Raw genomic sequence first — 18,022 nt, forward strand, 5'->3', positions numbered from 1 at the left:
GGAGAACGGTCATAAAAGATTCATATTTAATACAGAAAATTCCACGAAAATGAGAGCATTTTTTCCAAGTTTCAGTGCTCAAGAGGTATGTGGCAACTGATATCATGCTTGCTTTCTTCGAAAATTATCTCTCTAAAGAAAATTGCAAAGATACCCAGGCTTCAAGATAAACAATTATCGCGGACTGATGCATTGGCAACGTCAAATTCTAAACATTGAAACTCTTTTTCTACTTTATTTCATTCAAGCCTGGAACATTGCGCGCAGGATGCAAGGGCATTAAAGAATTTGCAAAAAGTCTATACTGAATACAGGGAATTGTTGCATTTGTTTCAAGGTCTTTTTTGAACATACTAGATGGTGGAAAATTCCCCCTTACACAATGGCTATTGCTAAATGTTTAAGACTATTGCCTAGAACAAACGATATGATCAAGCGTTGAAATAAACAAAAGCTCTTTTAATTTTTCTCATTTATGTCAACATTTCCCTGTTTATTCTTTTTATCTCTCTTGTAATATTCGCTTTTTTCTACCATTCTCTCCCTTTACCGTACTTTCAATTCATATGCCGCTTCTACCATTTCCCTTTCGTGTTCTTTGCAGCCCTCCATCTTTTTAGCCATTTGTTTTAAGAATTTCTCGTTCTTTAAATTCTCACCCGCCTGTTAAATCCTATACTCGCCTTTTCATTGATAATTATCTCAGCCTCACTACAACCTTTTCTCACATTATCTTACCGTTACAATCCTTCTCCTTTTCCTTTATACCTACCTTGATCGATGCTTTTTCTTTGTGTTCTTTCTTTGTATATACATATGATTTATTCAGTTCTAGTTAAAACAATAGTTGAAAAACACTAAATAAAACACTAACATGAAGCAATGTCAAGGATTGCAATTTATTTCACGGAGCCAAGGTTTAACCAGATTCTTCAATTCTGTTGAATTTCAGGCTGTTATAGGTTTCTTTTCGCTTTCTGGTTTTTTTAGTTTGCGTTCTCCCTCTCTTCCGATGCAAATTTTTTTCTTTCCAGTTTACATTCCTTTTAGCTTCTTTTTTATCGCCAATTTTAAATATGACGGGAAAAAGGTCCAAAAATACTTTCCCTAGATATGATCAACGAGCATGATCTCGGACTTTGGCTTTTTAGCACAGTATCGTATAGCGTTCTTATGCATCGTATTATATTGCATTCTGATTTATGTGCGTACGATAAATCAAAACAATATCGCTTACACACCAAAGGATGAAACACACTCTCGCGATTCTACGGCTTGATTAATGCAGTCTACAATTCATAATTCAGGATGTATTTATAAAATGAGAAAAGATAAAGAAACGAATAGGGCTACCCATGGGTATAGCACCCTTTCTATGAAGAGTGTTACCAAGAACCAAGAAAGTAGTACAAAGTGCAATATAACCCAGAGCATATTAATTATGTTATACTAAAACCTCCTCCCAACAAAAAAATGCAGTCTAAAAATCTAGGAAAAAACCCACAATTCTGGCCAGAACTCGTGTGACTGCCTCACACCCCTTCCCCCTATATCAATGTTGGGGTGATAGTATTGGCTAAAATAGAATGATGGGATATTTAGCAACATTGATGAAGGGCGAGGGGAGAAATTGATCTGTCCCCGTTTTTTCAAAGTTTTTAATCCAGTGTCAAGGAGTTTAGGCAACGATTGCAGACTTCATTTTTGAATGAGAATGTACAAAAAGAGGTATATTATAACCAAGATTGACATTGTTAAAATTTTGAAACATTGCAATGTGAATGTTCAACATTAGCAGAGAATAAAGGCAGCGTTCCCGGAACAGGCAGTGGCTGGGAGAGTTAAGCGCAGAGAAGTTAGTCAATGTGTTTCTAATTTGTCGGGCTTTTCGGAGAACTTGAGGTTTAATACACCCCCCTTAAAAAAATTAGCTCCCATTGCGCCCCTAGGAAGAGAAAAAAAATTAATTATGTGTTATTTATTGCATTGATTTCATAAAGTAATTATCAGATCACACTATCCTTAATTATGTCTTATACTTTGGTAGTTTACAGGTATTGTATATCTCGACCTGTTACAAGTACATGTGTATATATGTACTTGTAACAGGTCGAGATATACAATTGAACTTAGAATAAAAACAGAACTAAACTGAACTTCAAACTAATAATACAAGCTGCAAAAAAATCCTAAACATTAAATTTCATGGAACAAGCAATTTTATTTTTCTATCTTACAATATTTACAAACAAAGTGCTGCTATATTACTTTCGAACATACCAGAAATATTTCATACTACGTCTCAGTTTTACCTCAAATTATTTAATGATGAACAATCTAATGTAAAATTCCGAATTTCGATAACATGCAATTAAATTATTTAGAAAGCAGGAACATCTCAAAATGCATCACAAAGCATGGGTCATTTTTCAACGGACGAATCCTTATTACAGATAACTGGATAATTTTTATGTGCTTGTATGATTTGGATAAGGGTTACAGACATTTCTGACCTAAATTTTGAGATATTCTCTGAATTCTATATTCATAGTTCCATCATTATAAGAGCTACCTTTGCAAATCTTGTTAAGATATAATACAGTAAAGCCGCATTCAGGAAAAAACCTAAAAGAAAGTGAAAAGGTACCATAGATATAAGAAACACTTTAGGCTAAGGTGTGAAAAATCGGGGCCTCGCTGTACTTTATTTAGTGAGTATTCAGTTCAAGAATGATCGGAAGTATTTCTTTTTCACTTTATATTATAGGTTTTAAATTGCCTGGGCCATAAAGATGCTACGAACTGGCTTCAGCAACGAGCGTCTGGGGTACGCATGACGTATTCTGGGAAGACGTACGATAAAGGCTACAGCAGTTCTTCGTCACAAAGTTCAGTGAAAATATCAAAAGCTGTGCGATTGCAATTTCCATCTTTCGTGAAAACGTACTTGTGAAAAGAGCCATCGATGCAAACAGCTGTAGAGTGAAAATAAGAGCATTAGAACTATAGCAAAATGATTTCAGGAAGAAATTAGAAGCCAGCCATGTTCTAAAAACACCACGACCTCTATACCATACAAGAGATATCATAGAAGGGTAAGTTAAATGATCCTTACAAGTATTTTATAACTCGAATGTGGCAATGTAACACTGTAACAGATACTTGGACATATAACATAATAGTTAAACACACAAAGAACAGCGCACTGAATTATATTGAAGTACAAAAAGATATGATATTTTGTACAGCTTTAATCCTAGGACTTAGCAATTTTCCAAATGCAGAGCCCATGCATATACTGATTGTGTATGCTAGCAAAATATGCATCCACAGCCAAAAATTATTAAATTCATATGAACTATGCACTATTCGTGAAACATACCAACAACTGAATTTGAAGATGCAAAGGCACAGATACAAGGCAGCTCCGCAGGTACAGAAAAACTTGCCAACCCCCACTGAGATTCGGCATACTGGCCAAACAAACCAACTGTGGCTAGCCTGGGTGCAAAATTAAAATGAAATGATAGATCCTCTATCTCAATAAACATTCCTCGTTTGATAAATGCATCTTTAACTTTAACAAATTTCATCATGAATTAATAGAAATGTCGGCTCATGTGTACAGATCAATGTGATCAAGAGCTTGATATGACGTAGCATGTATGAAACAAAGCAGAATGCTTGTGAATAAAGATGTCACCTTTGCCTAAGGTAAACCATAATTTCATACGTGGAAAAATTGTGAAAAAATGACGGTTCCATTAACGACATCTATTAAGATATTTAAAAGTTATTCAGAAGTTACAGAAGTATAGGAGGTCAAAATAAACTATGCATAATAGAAAACATTAGGAAAATCAAGAATTTGCTACAATTTAGGTAATTCAAAACTTAGGAAAATGATAAATAGAGTTATGCTTTAGTATGGAAAGGCAAATCACACAGTTTGCCTAACAAAATCAAAGCCTGCATAAAATCAGGATATTTCTGTCACGAAATGGAGTCTTAAGGGAGAGAAGCGTTCAAAAATGCCCTAAATAAGGCCAATGTTGTATTCCAGAAGTTGATCACTTCTCTCAACAAGCCTATTTAACCAATGCCTACTTAATCAATACAACCAAAACATCGTGGGCTACGAGAGATTTATGCAAAATTTAAGCTTCAAATGGATTCAATACATTCATGGACCATTAAAAGTTTCAGAGAGCCTGCTCTATGTAATACAGTCTAAGATTTGATTTGAAAAATGCTGCAATTCAAAAAGACTGAAATACTTACTTGGAACGTTTGTTTAAGTTTGGGTCCTTCAAGGCAAAAATGTGAATAGTCCCTTTGTCACTAGATGCGCATAAGTAAGATGAGTCCGAACTGAAATTAATGCTGCGAGAAAAATGAAAAGGCATTTAATGTTGTCACGATGACATTTTAGGGGTTGAATCGAGAGCTAAGGGAAATGTTTGAAAAATCAATTGGCAAGACATGAAGTGTGACTCATGTAAAGATAGACAAAGAAACATTGTCGTAAGTACACAGAGACAACATTTTGTACAAAAAATAAATTTCCTGGAACTAAAACTTTACCAATATTGACCAATATTTAGCAGAATCAGCCTTAGTAACCAGGGAAAGATAATCCAAAAACTATGGAGTCGTTAATTTGAATTAGTAATGATAAGATTACTGCATAGCAACTGAACTGTGCGTCAGGATAGAAGTAAAGTAGAAATCAGGTATGTATATAATACCAAGCCTCCTGTTTATAGAGAGAAGAAGGGTAAAAAGGGAAGGATAAATCTAACCAAAAGTGAGTAGCTAAATGAAACGCTTATGCGCAAGGGATGAAACTATCTTGAAAAGAGTCTCTTTTCTGGCAGTCATTTAGGGGTAAGATCGATAGAGTAAACTAATGACCATAGAACGTTGGAGGTCGTAAAAATTTCCTTACCAGTAGAGTGATGCTGGATCTGCTCCCCTTCGCACTTCGAGTAGTTGACGTTTTGTTTTTGTGTCAAAAACTCGAATAAGTGTACCCTAAAAAGGACGAAATATTTAACTTAAGATTAGATTGTACCTAAAAATATTGGATAAAGGTTTCTAACTATCACATGCCTGTTTACGATTAAACGTTATCAACTATTTTGTTTTCAAGAAGTCATTAAAATTTTACATAGTGAAACTTCATGATAAAATCGATATGTAAAGGCAATGCTCTTAAAAACCAAATGACCCCTATAGAGAAGGCCTGTTTACCATGACTCAATGCCTTTAAGATTAGATTGCACCTAAAAAATGTTTCACGCAGTAAAACAAAGCAACGAGACTGTTAGCTATGTAACAAAGCGTTTCAAACAGATTTTACGAGAATTTTCGCCTAGAATACTCGTAATTGTAAGAGAGTAGAAAGAATCTACCGTACCCAATTATAAGTTTAAGAAAAAATGCAGTTTCCCAGAATTCTCTATATGACATTAGCAATATAAAATATGGACCACCTTTTCTGATGCTGTGGCAATTTTTGACCCAATCTGGTTCAAAGCAATGCACGCAAGTTCGCTCTGATGTGCATTAATGGTAGCTGGACTTGCGGATGATCCTGACTGTCTCATCAAATTGATATCCTAACGGGAAATAAAGACATGACAAGTGACAGAAGCCACGGCTGAGTAGTATTGTCTTACCAAATGGAAAGGATATCATATTTAAAGGATATGTTTTGACCCTTTGAGGTAAATGTGAACCATTCCTTCCCTTTATTGTAGTATGCAAATGTAATTTATACAGTTATGCTTTTAGAACTGAAATGGAAACTGCAAAGTAAACACTTGCTTTTACCAAATGCAACTACCTTTGCTTAACCGCAAAAATATTCCGATAAAAATAACATATTTATAATGATATATACTTTCTGAAATATTTTCCCTATTTGAAGCATGTACGATATTTTTCATTTTGATCTTACACGCAACACCTTGTAATAGAAAGTATATTCCGTAGACGAACAGAACTATAACAGAGCAAGCTAATTCGCCTAAGCGCATGTTGGCGTATGCCGCTTTGTTTTCAAAATGCTTGTCTGTATATGACGTTAAACTGCATAAATTTTTCTAAAGTGTTCCATGCCGTATAGGCAGAGCTGTATATGCTTTTGGTGTATAGTACAGGACGGTTCTATTTAGCCTAAGCCGTAAAACCTCCGTTCCAAACGAATGTCTTCGTATGGAAGGGAGGATCTACGGCGTAGGCTAGGTTCTAAGCTGCTTTTACGAGTTTTATGGTTAATGTTATGGTTTTATGGTTCATCAGATAACTGCTCGAGCGTATATCATAATTTAGACATTTTGTAGAAAGAGATAATGACAGGAAATAGAAAGAAAATTTTAGGATAAATGAAACATCACAATAATGATAGAAAATTCTAATCAAGGAAATATGTATCAGGTTAAGGATAAAAAAGGCAAAGCAGGAACGTGATTGCAAATAGAATGAGGAAGTTTTTCATTTACCAGAATTTCAACACTGCCACATTTCCTTCCAGGAAAAGCAATGACGTTATTTTCCGTACTTTCTGCTAGTTTGCAAAGGCCTGTAATTATAAAAAGTTGCAATTAAATAATAGGAAAACCAAGACCTAACGCCAGTAATAATGTGGTATCGAGTACAGATTTTATCCAGGCCATAAGGACCCTGCTCATTTCGTTACATACGTTACATAACATAAGACTCTGTATTTCCTAAAGAGTTCCAAGGCAATGGCATAATAAATATACATATTTCTAGAATCTTTGAATTTGGACTGCATAGCTTTAAAAGCATTTATAAAATATCTCTATCTTGTTAAAAATTCGATGAAATATGGTAACATGCGCTTACACAGTAAACATCATTGTAATTTGGTACTGGTTGTGATATCCATGAACCAGGCCAAAACAACATGACCCGTTTAGCAAATTTCAGCACTTTAATTTGCTATATCTCAGTTGAATTGGGTCATAAGCAATTTATTAATTTCCATCATTAAGATGCTACAACGGTCAAAATCCGAAAGACTAAAAACAGCAGCAATAATTTAATTTGTAACTCACCATACATGCTGTTAAAATAATTATTATGGTCTGTGACCTTTGAGCAAAGAAACCAAATAAGACTGCATACCTACCTTTTATATTGTCTTTCGTGTCAATCACAAAAAACTTTTCAAGTTCATTTGGAAATGAATAAGCATAGATATTATTCTTCAGGATGACAAAGATCCTGGAAGAGAAGTAAAATTTATGAGGAACAAAGTGAGCTAGACAACCAGAAGATCTGGAACATTTACAAATTAGTCTATGGTATAAAATATTGCAACATCAAGAAAAAACTGATTGTGGATTTTCAATGAGAACAGAGCACTTTCAATATCAAGAAAGTTAGGCACTCAATGGTTATGGGGAAGAATGCAAACAGTATAATACTTTCAGGTACAGATAGGAAACGTCATTGCATGATTCAATTATAGCAGAATGCTTACAAATTTAGTGAAACTTCTTATTACAATTCCCTTCTTCTATACGGCTAGGTTTGTGTGTGTCTGATTTGGCAGCCTGACTTTAAGTTTCGTTTTCTCTACATAGCAGTTTAGTTGCTAACTTATCCAAACATCATACAATCACTTACTTGCAATTGAACTTAACGTTAGGAGATAAATCGGGAATGCAAGTTTGGTAAAAGCATTCAAGAACTATTGTTTGATCAAGTTAAAGCTAGGTTGTGGTTGTTAAGAACATAAATAGTCAATAATGACCAAAAAGTAATTATACAAAGCTAAACAAAGTTATCTCAATAAATGAAAATGCAAATTCATAACATGCTTGATGACACTCAAAGTTTTATAGTTGCTTGATGATAATTAAGCATGAAACTTGGAGTAGAAACTTGGAACTGTCCTGTTCTATACATCTAATTACGTAAATACATAATATGTGTATGTATATTCATCTTACATGTCTTTGCGCAACAGGACATTCAAAACTGGTGTTCCAAAAGCAAGTTCCAATGCTGCTTTTCGGAGTGATGCATCCCAGACAAAAACTGAATAAAATTAATTAATAAAACTGACATAATTCATATAAATGGGAAGAAATTAACAATAAGTCAAAAGGCTTAAAAATTTAATGATCTGTTTTAAAGGAACTTAATTGGCTTAATTAAACTATTGGAATTACATAAATTTAAAGCAATTTATAAATGAGAATGACAATACCAAAGAAAACGGTGTCAAACAATTCATATCACATCCTTCTTTATCACTTCAACTGGTTTGAGTTACACAATACCAGACCAACCCAGTACCTAATGCTCTGATTAGCAGACTGAAAATCACTCCACTCTGGAAGTGGTAAGAATATCACTTCAGAGTCACCATGTAACAGAGCATGGTGAGTGTGATCACACAAATCTGATGTATATCACTTTGAAACCATTTATTTTTTCTGCTTATATGCAACTTGATCATAAGTGAACAATGTCAATCTCTGAGATATTGAGCTGGCAATTTGATAATGCCAAATGAAAATCACCCTAATTTTTTTGTAGTTAGATTTCACTTCTTCTAAAATGAACCCATTTAATCGGCACTTGGAGGAAGACTTTAACACACCTTACACCAATGCAATTTTCAGGCTTGTTTGACAATGGATTTATAACAGCACAAAGCTTCATCCAGATTATCAAACAATTGAATCTGCTGGACATCTAGCATTATATTGTGAGAATATTGTGGACAAAATTCAGAGAAATGCAGGCGTATGAGCAAGCAGAGAGTCAAAGTGCAACTTCTATCCACAGATCTTCTGTCTTTCTATCACTCCAAAGTAAAAGTGACTCTACCCCTGTCAAATAGCAATGGGGTGACTCTAGCCTTAGTGTCTAGATGAATATGCATATCTGGCATTTACTTTTCAAACATTCCATGGAATGATGGCACTTACTTCTCAAACATTCCACATTTATGTCAAAATTCCACAAATTTTCATTTCTTTTTTGTTATATTGTACCAATTAACTGACTTACCTTTGTTCTTTGGATATTTCATGTGTTTCCCACTTCCAACAATAGCAAACAGATTTGTTCTTTGTAGCATCTGTATCCGGCCTATGCCACCACAGTCCTGGATATCTAGCAAAGTAAGCAAATAATGAAGTGCAAAAGCCATTAAACAGTGTTAAAAAAGATTACACCTGTAGATTAGTGGTGAAAATATTTCTGATGAGTTTCAAGCTTGATAAGTTCCAGTGTGGAATCCATGTAGCTTATGCTGGAGATATCCAGCACAGACTAACAATTTCCCATTGTTTTTCTATTGTTTATTGGTGTATGTCTGGCATGAGCTTCACATGGATTCCATCCTGGGATAAGTTGCGAACAAAATTGAGAGATTCATGAGATAGAACAAGATGTCCTATATAGATCAGATAAAAATCGTACCAGAAGCAGTTTCTGTTTATTTATTATGAAATACAACAAAACTAACAATTTAGACTAGATTCACATAACAAATACAAAAAACAATTATAGATATAGATGAGTAAAAAATAAAAACATATGGTACGGCTGGTTGAAGCAGCTGAGCTGTGTTTACAAAAATTGCAAATAAATGAAATGTAGTTCAGCAAAAAATAGTAATAACATTTGGTAGTACTAAGAATCAGAGGCTTTCTGTCAAATTATATAATGCATTAGGATGCAAATGCCAAAAAATTCTTGAATATTTGAAGTTAAATTCCTCCACAGATATCTACAAAATCTGAAGTCATAGAAAATTGAGCAGATATCTAAAACTCTCAAAAGTAGTGATAATTAGTAGTGTAAGATATTGTCCTGAAATAAGATGAAAGTCACCTTCTCTGTGAAGCTCTGACAATGGTTCCACATTATACACTCTGAAGCCATATTCAAAGCCACAGCAAAAGCAACCTTTAAAAAGTTAATAACAATCAGCAACCAAAATCTTTAAAATTGTAGTGCTTAAAAAATTGCTAGCAAAAAGCGCTTTTAAGGAAGGAATAGCATTCACTAGATATTTGTTGAATTTGTTTCTTTTTTCTTTTGCTCATTGATCCTTTTTGGTTAATTCTAAAAATTTTAGCAAGAAAGTGTATATTTCATTGCCATCACTCTTATATTACTGAAACACCGCCTATCACTGGAAAAGTTCAGGGAGTGGGGGCAGCTGTCAACTTCTCAAATGTGCGTGATTATGCTAAATTAGGAATTAAGAAAACTGAGTGTAATAACCTTTGTGATCCACCCCTTGTTCATTCATTTAAGGTTATTTCAAAACCTTGTGACCTGACTGCAGTAAATGTTCATTCGAAAAAAGGTTATGGTATGAGCAACATCCTATAAGACGTTCGCAAGAGCGTTATCTAAAAAAATCCAATTGCAATATTACGCGGTCTGATGTGCAAAACTTTCTAACATTGACATAAAATTCAAACTTAATATTTTTAGCGAAGAAAAGAGGGGTCTACATTAAAATAAATATTGAAAAGAGCTATTTATAAAATATATTCAATTGAAAATCCCTTAAAATTGTGGATTGAAAATCTCCTCCGGTCCGGCCGCTGTTATGTTGTTGTCTTTAACTTGAAAACATGTAACAAATAAATAACAAGCATAGGTTTGCAGACTCTCATGTTTCAACCATAGCTTAGCTTAAACGTAAACAAGATTGAAATTTGAGTTTGAATTAGAAGATTAACCTTTATCCTCGTTGAAATTCAGGCACAAAATACTTCCAGCAGTAGCCATTTTGTTGATTTGGTTTGTTTTCGCTTCTACGCGGAAACGAGACCAACCTCGTGATTGTAATGACGTAACATGTTATATTACTGTTAACATCTTCTGGTCACAAAGTGCAAAAGGTAGGGAGACGAAAGTCTATAACCAAAGGATTCGAGAGCCATCCCGTTCCATCCCTTTTAGTCAAAGAAAACTTTGAACTGGCAGACTAATTTTGTTTTTGTGCTACTTTGATTTTATAACAAAATCAGTTTCATGAACAAAAATTTAACTTCGTCACCATGACCATTTTTAGTTATTGCCTTTAATCGTAGGCTTTACCCTCTGGCAAGATAGCAGTGAAAACGTGCGATTGACAAGTATTTCAATTGAAAACAACTTCGTACATACATTTTTTGCTAAATATGTTCCCGTTTGGCCTAAAAGATCGAATAACCCACTTAATGTCATAAACACGGTGTTGTTGAAAGATTTTAGAAGAATGCATTCCATTAATTTTTGCGTATTTGTCAAATTTACTTTGTAGAGAGAAGCTTTGCTTCTTTTTTCAATTGTAACTATTTGGTCTAGAAAAACACTTTTGTTTTTCTCTTGCTAAGAATGAATTACTCTAACTGCTCCATAAAAACAGCTGTACAGTCTTTTCTTCATCAGCCAATCACAAACCTGAGTGTAGAACTCAACAAGCATTTTTAACAGCAAACTGGCACCATATGAATAATTTATCGCCAAGCAGTACCTTGAATACCGCAGTATCCAGATTAACACAGTAGGCCAAAGTGATTTTTTCTGTTCGATTGAAACGGAATTCAATTATTGTACACATCCGTTAGTTTGTTTTGTAAGCGGTGAAAACCATCCATTAAACATGCTAGTTCTAGCTCCTAAAGCGAAAGATTATCGCCCAGCTTAAAGACATCTTGGGGACCGTAATGCAGCCACACACTTGACAAATCTCTTTAAACGTTGTCCAGCGGCACAGCCATTCCTTACATGATCCATTGTTTTTAAAGTGCATAGGAAAGCGTTGTTGGTAGCTTTCTGTCCTTTTCACTTTAACTGGGCAAATGCACACAGAGTATTCCCTTTCCAACCGTTTTATCTCTCAATATTCTCTTTACCGCCCATGTTGGTCAGTAGTTGATCCTGTGAAACTAGGCCACGAATATAATGGCAGCAATAAATCCTTTTTCTATAAAATGACTTTCCAGAGACTCGGCAAAAGTTGGATTATTATTTGACTAGCTAAAATTAAGCCATTCTGAAACTCTTCTTCAGCCGGTAAATTGACTGCTTTACATTTATTCAAAAGAAAAATATTTTATCAAGCATGTTTTTCAAGAACGTTTTGCCAACAGAAGGTATAGAATGATATATAAATGTAATCAAGTGCATCAAATTTTCAATTCACCAAAGGAATTTTTAAGGTTCTGAGAAAAAAGGTATGTTCTACATAAGAGGTGCAACGTAATGATTCCCATGTGTAAGCCCAAGAAAGCCAAAACTAACCTCTGTATTATTTCATTTGATAAAACCAAATCAAATTAGAAGAAGCCTAGGATAATGCATCTTTCACCTCCTTTGTATAAGGTAGCGTAGCTTGACCTTGAAGGCTGTGGGTGGGGGGGGGGTCATTGAGGGTACATTTTACCGACGAAGAAATAAATGAAGAGAGATCTGGGTGCCAGTTCATCTACTGGCAGGCTTTTTCACCAGTTCAAAATTGTGTAGTCCAACGGAAGATTTATTCACACTAGCAAACTCCCTGCTAATTTCCATGAAAAAGTTTCTGCCGATCAGTTGAGCGTTTCAACTAATAATTATAGTAGTAATAATATATTATAGTTTTACTGAAGTTATTTTTTCCTAATGGATCTGGTACAATTATAATAGACATCATGGCGTATTGAAAATAATCGAGAACAACAGTTTAAATGGTGTATAATTGTATGCTTAACCACTATTGAGCAAAATTCGTTCCAATCCCGAAAAACGCTTGAAAAGTTGGTAGGTGCAAGGAAATGTACTTTTAACGATATGCTCAATACTAAACCTTTTGCTACTAAAATGTTTGGCTAATACACCTTCGTCTGATATTGAGCAACTGTCGAAAATAAGTGCTCTTACATTGGTCTTATATTACATAATATTACATCATTACATCACATTGTCATATTACACAAGCCGTGAAAGAGATAATAATTTATAGAATTTGATGTGTCCATTTGATGAATTTGAACGTCTGCAAGTTTGAGTCAAACATATGATAGCAAGTTTCTAGCCTAGATAATTCATGTAAAAAGTTGTTCCATCATTGTTGCTTGTATTTTAGAATGCAATTTGTTATAGAATCACCTAAAGGTTTTAATTGCATTTGAATGTATAAAAATTTTCCATATAAAGCTTTTATCGCACAACAAGAGATTCAAGCAAGCAAGTTCCTAGAACAAGCATACGCGACTTTTCTTATTCACTTTTTCTAACATTTCTGTTAAATGACTAACAAAGTCATAATTCTAATTGCTATAATTGACTCTTTATTGATTTATTCCTTTTATTTCAAAGTTTCAAATTATTTTTATCATAAAACCTTAGCTTTTTAATTGCTTTTCCCTTTGTCAAACCAAAATAATAAATATAATTTGTGATTTTCGCATAAGCAATTTGCAAATTTTAAGAAAAGCAAAGCTTTTTGAAGAGAGATTTTTTCAATAGGCGGCACTTTACCCGAGAAAAACTCTCTGTATCTGTTCACCATGACATAACGCTGTGATAGTTTTAAACTATTTTGCACTGGGAGTCATTGAGTATAAAATACTTAGTAATAGCAATAACTTTCTCACCTTCTGTATCATATTTGCTCTTGTTTATTGAGATAATAGAAGCTGGTATTAAATAGGCTTGCACTGCTATAAATGGCAAAAATGCTTTTCATAGAGAGGTGAAATAAGCTGGAATAACCTTTCAGCGGAAGTTATGCATGCAGCTCTGATTTCCTCCTTTAAATGTGGCAATCAACCTACATCTTTTATTGAAATATTTTATTTTATAGTTTGTTTTTTGCACCTAATTCTAGTATATCGAGAAGACTTTAGATAAAAATGTAGAATATAAGTCCGAAGAATTAGATTGACTAGATTTTCCATTTATTGTAGCTAGGTTTTTTCCTCATAAATTTCATTTGGAACATTTTGTTCTATTCTGGATGAAAAGCCTCTTGTAAATCAGCAATAGCCACAGGATTACTCCTCTCCAGTATATTAAATCAAGCCAAGTAATCAGATCAATCGAAAAATATAGCGGCATATAATTTTTGCTTAATTTAGAATAAAACTTCAATAAATTCTTCTCTATTACCAATTAGAAACCATATACCATGTAATACAGAGAACTGATGTTTCAGACTCGTTATCAGATGCATATATTTAGCAAATCATGTTTTTCAGAGGATTTCTGACGTTGATTGTCTCGCGGCAATGTCACTAAACTGACTTCATTAACGTGAATTAGAAGGTGGCAGAATCGAGAATAGTGACTCATGTGTTATCATGTATTTTTGTTCGCGTTCCTATTCAGCAAAGGTACGACCGTATCTATCGGAATCTCTCTATCTCTTAAAATTCTCAATGTAGTGTGTTTTGCATTGATTTAAAGTTGATTTTTATTGAGAGTCGCGCGGAATTATCGCAAAGTCGATTTAAAAATCGTTAGGTCAGGCTGCATACGATAATAGATTTAAACAAAACTCACCTGCCTTGCACAAAGAAACTGGCTCGTGGGCACACTTTGCAAACTGAATTAATAAAGGCTAAGCCCAGAAACCGATCGGCGCTCATTTGCTTTCGACATAATCTTCATTGCATCTTTATTTCGTCTGAAACGTATACTCTCTTCAAAGTGCTAATTTAAGTAAATGCCAGCCTAAACTTTTTCACGTCAGGTCAAAATAGATTCCTTCAATAATAGAACCTGCTGGCTAATGGTATTATAAAGTAGAGTAAATTAGTGTTTATTAAGCTTTGATTCTAAAGGTGGTGATGAAGGTGAACGCAAATGTTGGAACTGCGCTGAATAGGAAAAGCCCTTTATAGCTAAATGTTTCCTTCGAATTGTAATACCTTCAATGGTTCTTGCCTCCGTTGGAAAAATGGTCTACATCTCAAGTAGTATAGAGAAAAGTTTGAAGTCACTGTAGCGGGGATAAGATGATCGAATCACCAAATACATGTAATAATTAGGAACAAAAAAGAAGTACAGAACAAAAGAGAGACGGGAAAATAGTAATTGACTGGTTTCATGGTGTTTTGCTTTGGAAAAGTTTATACAAATATGTAAAGCAAATATAATCTGGAATGAACGGGAAGAAGTAAAATTTACAAAAAAAGGTTAGTTTAAAAGAAAGAAAGAGAGAAAAAGGGTTTTTTTCAAGGATTTATAACGTTTATTTGTTCATTTATCAGTTGAATTTTGCATGTACGATATAATATGTGTATGGACTAAAATGTAGACTAAAATAAAGAAGGGAATTGAAAATTGACCAAAAATGTTAGATCAAAGAAAGAAAGAGAAAACAAACGAAGATTTATCAAGGCTTTATATCGTTTATTTATTAATCAAACTATTGAATTTTGCATGTACGATATAATAAGTCAAAAAAGATCCATGTGAATGCTAAAGTTATCTTATAGACAATCAAATATGATTAAGCTTCCAACATTCTTGAGAAAGCAGGGTAATATAATTCTGGACACATGTACGCTAAAGACGTATATTTTTACTACAAGGTAGTCCTTTAAATTTGCCCAGCACCGGTTGGAGTCTGTAGTTTAGCTATACATTTTTATGGCTAATACATTACAAATTACCCATAGAGCTTCACCTCTTTAGATCATTATTCATACCTTAAATGTATTCTCTTTAATAATTGACGGATTATTGGCGTTGGCTGTATTTTATGTGCACTGGGTTAATGAAAATTTAAAAATTTCAGTGAATATGCAAATCAAATTGCTTTTTGTTTCTTTACATCACTGATACATATATTAAGTTATGAAGTGATGACGTCATTAAAAAAATTTTTAAGACTTTTTAACTTGATATACGTGACCTACAATCATGAAACACATCTAGATTATTGAAACCCTCTAAAATTAGTTTTGGCACACAATTAAGTTCATTCTCGGCAGTTTCGAAAAAACGTCCTAGAAATAATAATAATAATATAATTATTTATACAGGGTTGCCTTTTCAGCAACAAAGGTACTGTTGTTAAAAATATATAATATTAGAAAAATCTAAATTTTAAAAAGGAGTTACTTACAATCAGAATCTGAAATCAAAGCTCTAAAATCATTCTCTACTTTACAATCTCTCTTACGATAAAAAATGTTCTCTCAACTTAGATTTAAGAGTAACAAGCGATTTCAGGGAATTTTTGTCTCGTTGAAGTTCGTTAAAACAACACGGTCCTTGAAAGTAAAGGGACCTTTTTGCAGTTTTTGTTTTAACCAAAGGCAGTCTAAGCAATGATTTATTGTTTCTTGTTTCGTGTTGATGGTCAACATTGTCTGTGTAATTTCTGAGGGCTGGTATGTAAGTTCCTTGATGAAATTTGAACATCTGTACTGCAGCTTTCATCTTTTTTTGATGATTGATCGAAATAAGGCCACATCTGTTGTCTGCCTGCAATCCATATATTACATTTTGTGCTCTTTTTGTACACTTTCAAATTTCTTCATCGTTGTATCAGAAACTTTGATAAATGGCTATTACTAGGCATGAGAATTTTAAATCTTTCTTGCATTGTGGGAACAGTATTACTCAATGGGAGGATAAAGGATTTATGATACGAGTGAATGAGCGTTCATGCCAGCTCTGTGGAAGTTTTAAAGTTAAAGGCTTTGAAAAAATTTTGAAAACTTTGAGAAAATTTAAAACTCTTAGAAAATAAGATGAAACTTCAAACATTCTTTTTTCTAGGTTTTTTGTAACAATTAGTCTCCGAGACAATTTTTCTGACATCTGCAATATAGCCTTGTTATAATGTTTGTGGCGAGACTTAACAAACAAATTCAAATCAAATCCATTGTAGAAAATCACTACATGCCGAAATTTGTCTGGAGAGTTGAAGGTTGACAAAAGATGTCAAATGTAGAAGGAAAATTTAGGGACTTCGATTCTGTAATAACACCTTCTTGTTGAAGGGCAATTCGTCCACTTGATTCTTGGACGAGATAAACTAAGCTTTCCAGAGAAACAAAAAGCAACAGTAGCTAAAACTTGAGGAACAGTTAGCATTGGAGCCAAAAATCATTCAGCATTTGATGCCGGCAAAGTTTAAATGCTTGGCACATCACTTACTCTCAAAGCAGACATAGTGGCAGAAGTTGGAGTAGCTTTTTTGGATAATCAACTGCAAGTATTTATGGGGCTAGAATATAAAATTCCTGATGATAATGTCTAAAACCTGAAGAACAAGCTTTTCAAGACATTGAGCCCTGTGGAAAAATTTGAAATTTTGCAAAAAAAAGATTCTCCTATTAAGTGACAAGGAATCTTTCCCATTTCACGCAAAATTAAAATAAACGGATTGATCAAAATGAGTAACAGCAAAAATAGTATCCGCTCAATTTTAGCATATTTTGAGATTTTCCTTCACAAATTCGATAACCCACGTCTCAAAGCTGCTGAGAAAAGGAACTATTTAGTGTTGAGTAAGATTTCAGACAAAGGTAGAGAGAGCACCAGCTGTAGAAAGACATCAAAGAAATCTACTGAAAAAACCTCCTTTGCCTTTCATGTGTCAGTCTGAAGCAGCTGTTTAAAAATCGTTAGGAAAAATTGATTTATAGTTAGACTGATGGCCTGCTTATTCAATGCAGAAAACCATCGCTCTATGGCTATCATAAGAGTTCCACAAGTCTTGAATATGAATTTGTTCTTGTGAACATTTTTGTTGGTGCCCTAAGTCAAAGTTTTAGTTTTCTGGGTGGATGGAGCACTTTCTGTTAAAAGGCCCTACTCTATTTCGAAAGAAGGGGATGTAAAGAGATAAATGACCTTGGTAATAATTTGCAAAAATTAAATTAACACAGATGATTTTTTCATAGATATTGAAAGAAAAAGGCGACACCCATAAGTGAATTATTAATAGACAGTAGAAAGATTGAAGACGTGCGTTAAAATTGGTATAAAACATTATAAAAATTTAGTATATGCAACAGGAACTGCATGTCTG

At 33.9% G+C, this 18,022-nt stretch overlaps 1 protein-coding gene across 1 annotated transcript; it reads right to left on the bottom strand.

Annotated features, from left to right (window-relative positions):
- Nucleotides 1-68: 68 nt before the first annotated feature.
- LOC135685901 (WD repeat domain phosphoinositide-interacting protein 4) lies at nucleotides 69-10,896 on the bottom strand. The gene is made up of 11 exons (XM_065202034.2): nucleotides 10,746-10,896; nucleotides 9,883-9,957; nucleotides 9,055-9,159; nucleotides 7,986-8,073; nucleotides 7,160-7,254; nucleotides 6,507-6,586; nucleotides 5,496-5,621; nucleotides 4,949-5,034; nucleotides 4,282-4,383; nucleotides 3,383-3,501; nucleotides 69-2,975 (listed from the first exon to the last, which is right to left on the bottom strand). The coding sequence occupies exons 1-11, from the start codon at nucleotides 10,792-10,794 to the stop codon at nucleotides 2,866-2,868; spliced, it is 1,035 nt and encodes a 344-aa protein (XP_065058106.2). The 5' UTR covers nucleotides 10,795-10,896; the 3' UTR covers nucleotides 69-2,865.
- Nucleotides 10,897-18,022: the final 7,126 nt, after the last annotated feature.

Source organism: Rhopilema esculentum, chromosome 17 (assembly GCF_057945365.1).
Source record: "Rhopilema esculentum isolate cy_ngs chromosome 17, ASM5794536v1, whole genome shotgun sequence".
NCBI lineage: Eukaryota > Metazoa > Cnidaria > Scyphozoa > Rhizostomeae > Rhizostomatidae > Rhopilema > Rhopilema esculentum.

Coding starts and splice junctions, on each gene's coding strand:
- LOC135685901 (XM_065202034.2), bottom strand. CDS start 10,794: ATGGCTACTGCTGGAAGTATTTTGTGCCTGAATTTCAACGAGGATAAA. Junction 9,958..10,745: donor GAATTTCAACGAGGATAAAG/GTTAATCTTCTA, acceptor AACTTTTTAAAG/GTTGCTTTTGCTGTGGCTTT. Junction 3,502..4,281: donor AACTTAAACAAACGTTCCAA/GTAAGTATTTCA, acceptor TTTTGCACCCAG/GCTAGCCACAGTTGGTTTGT.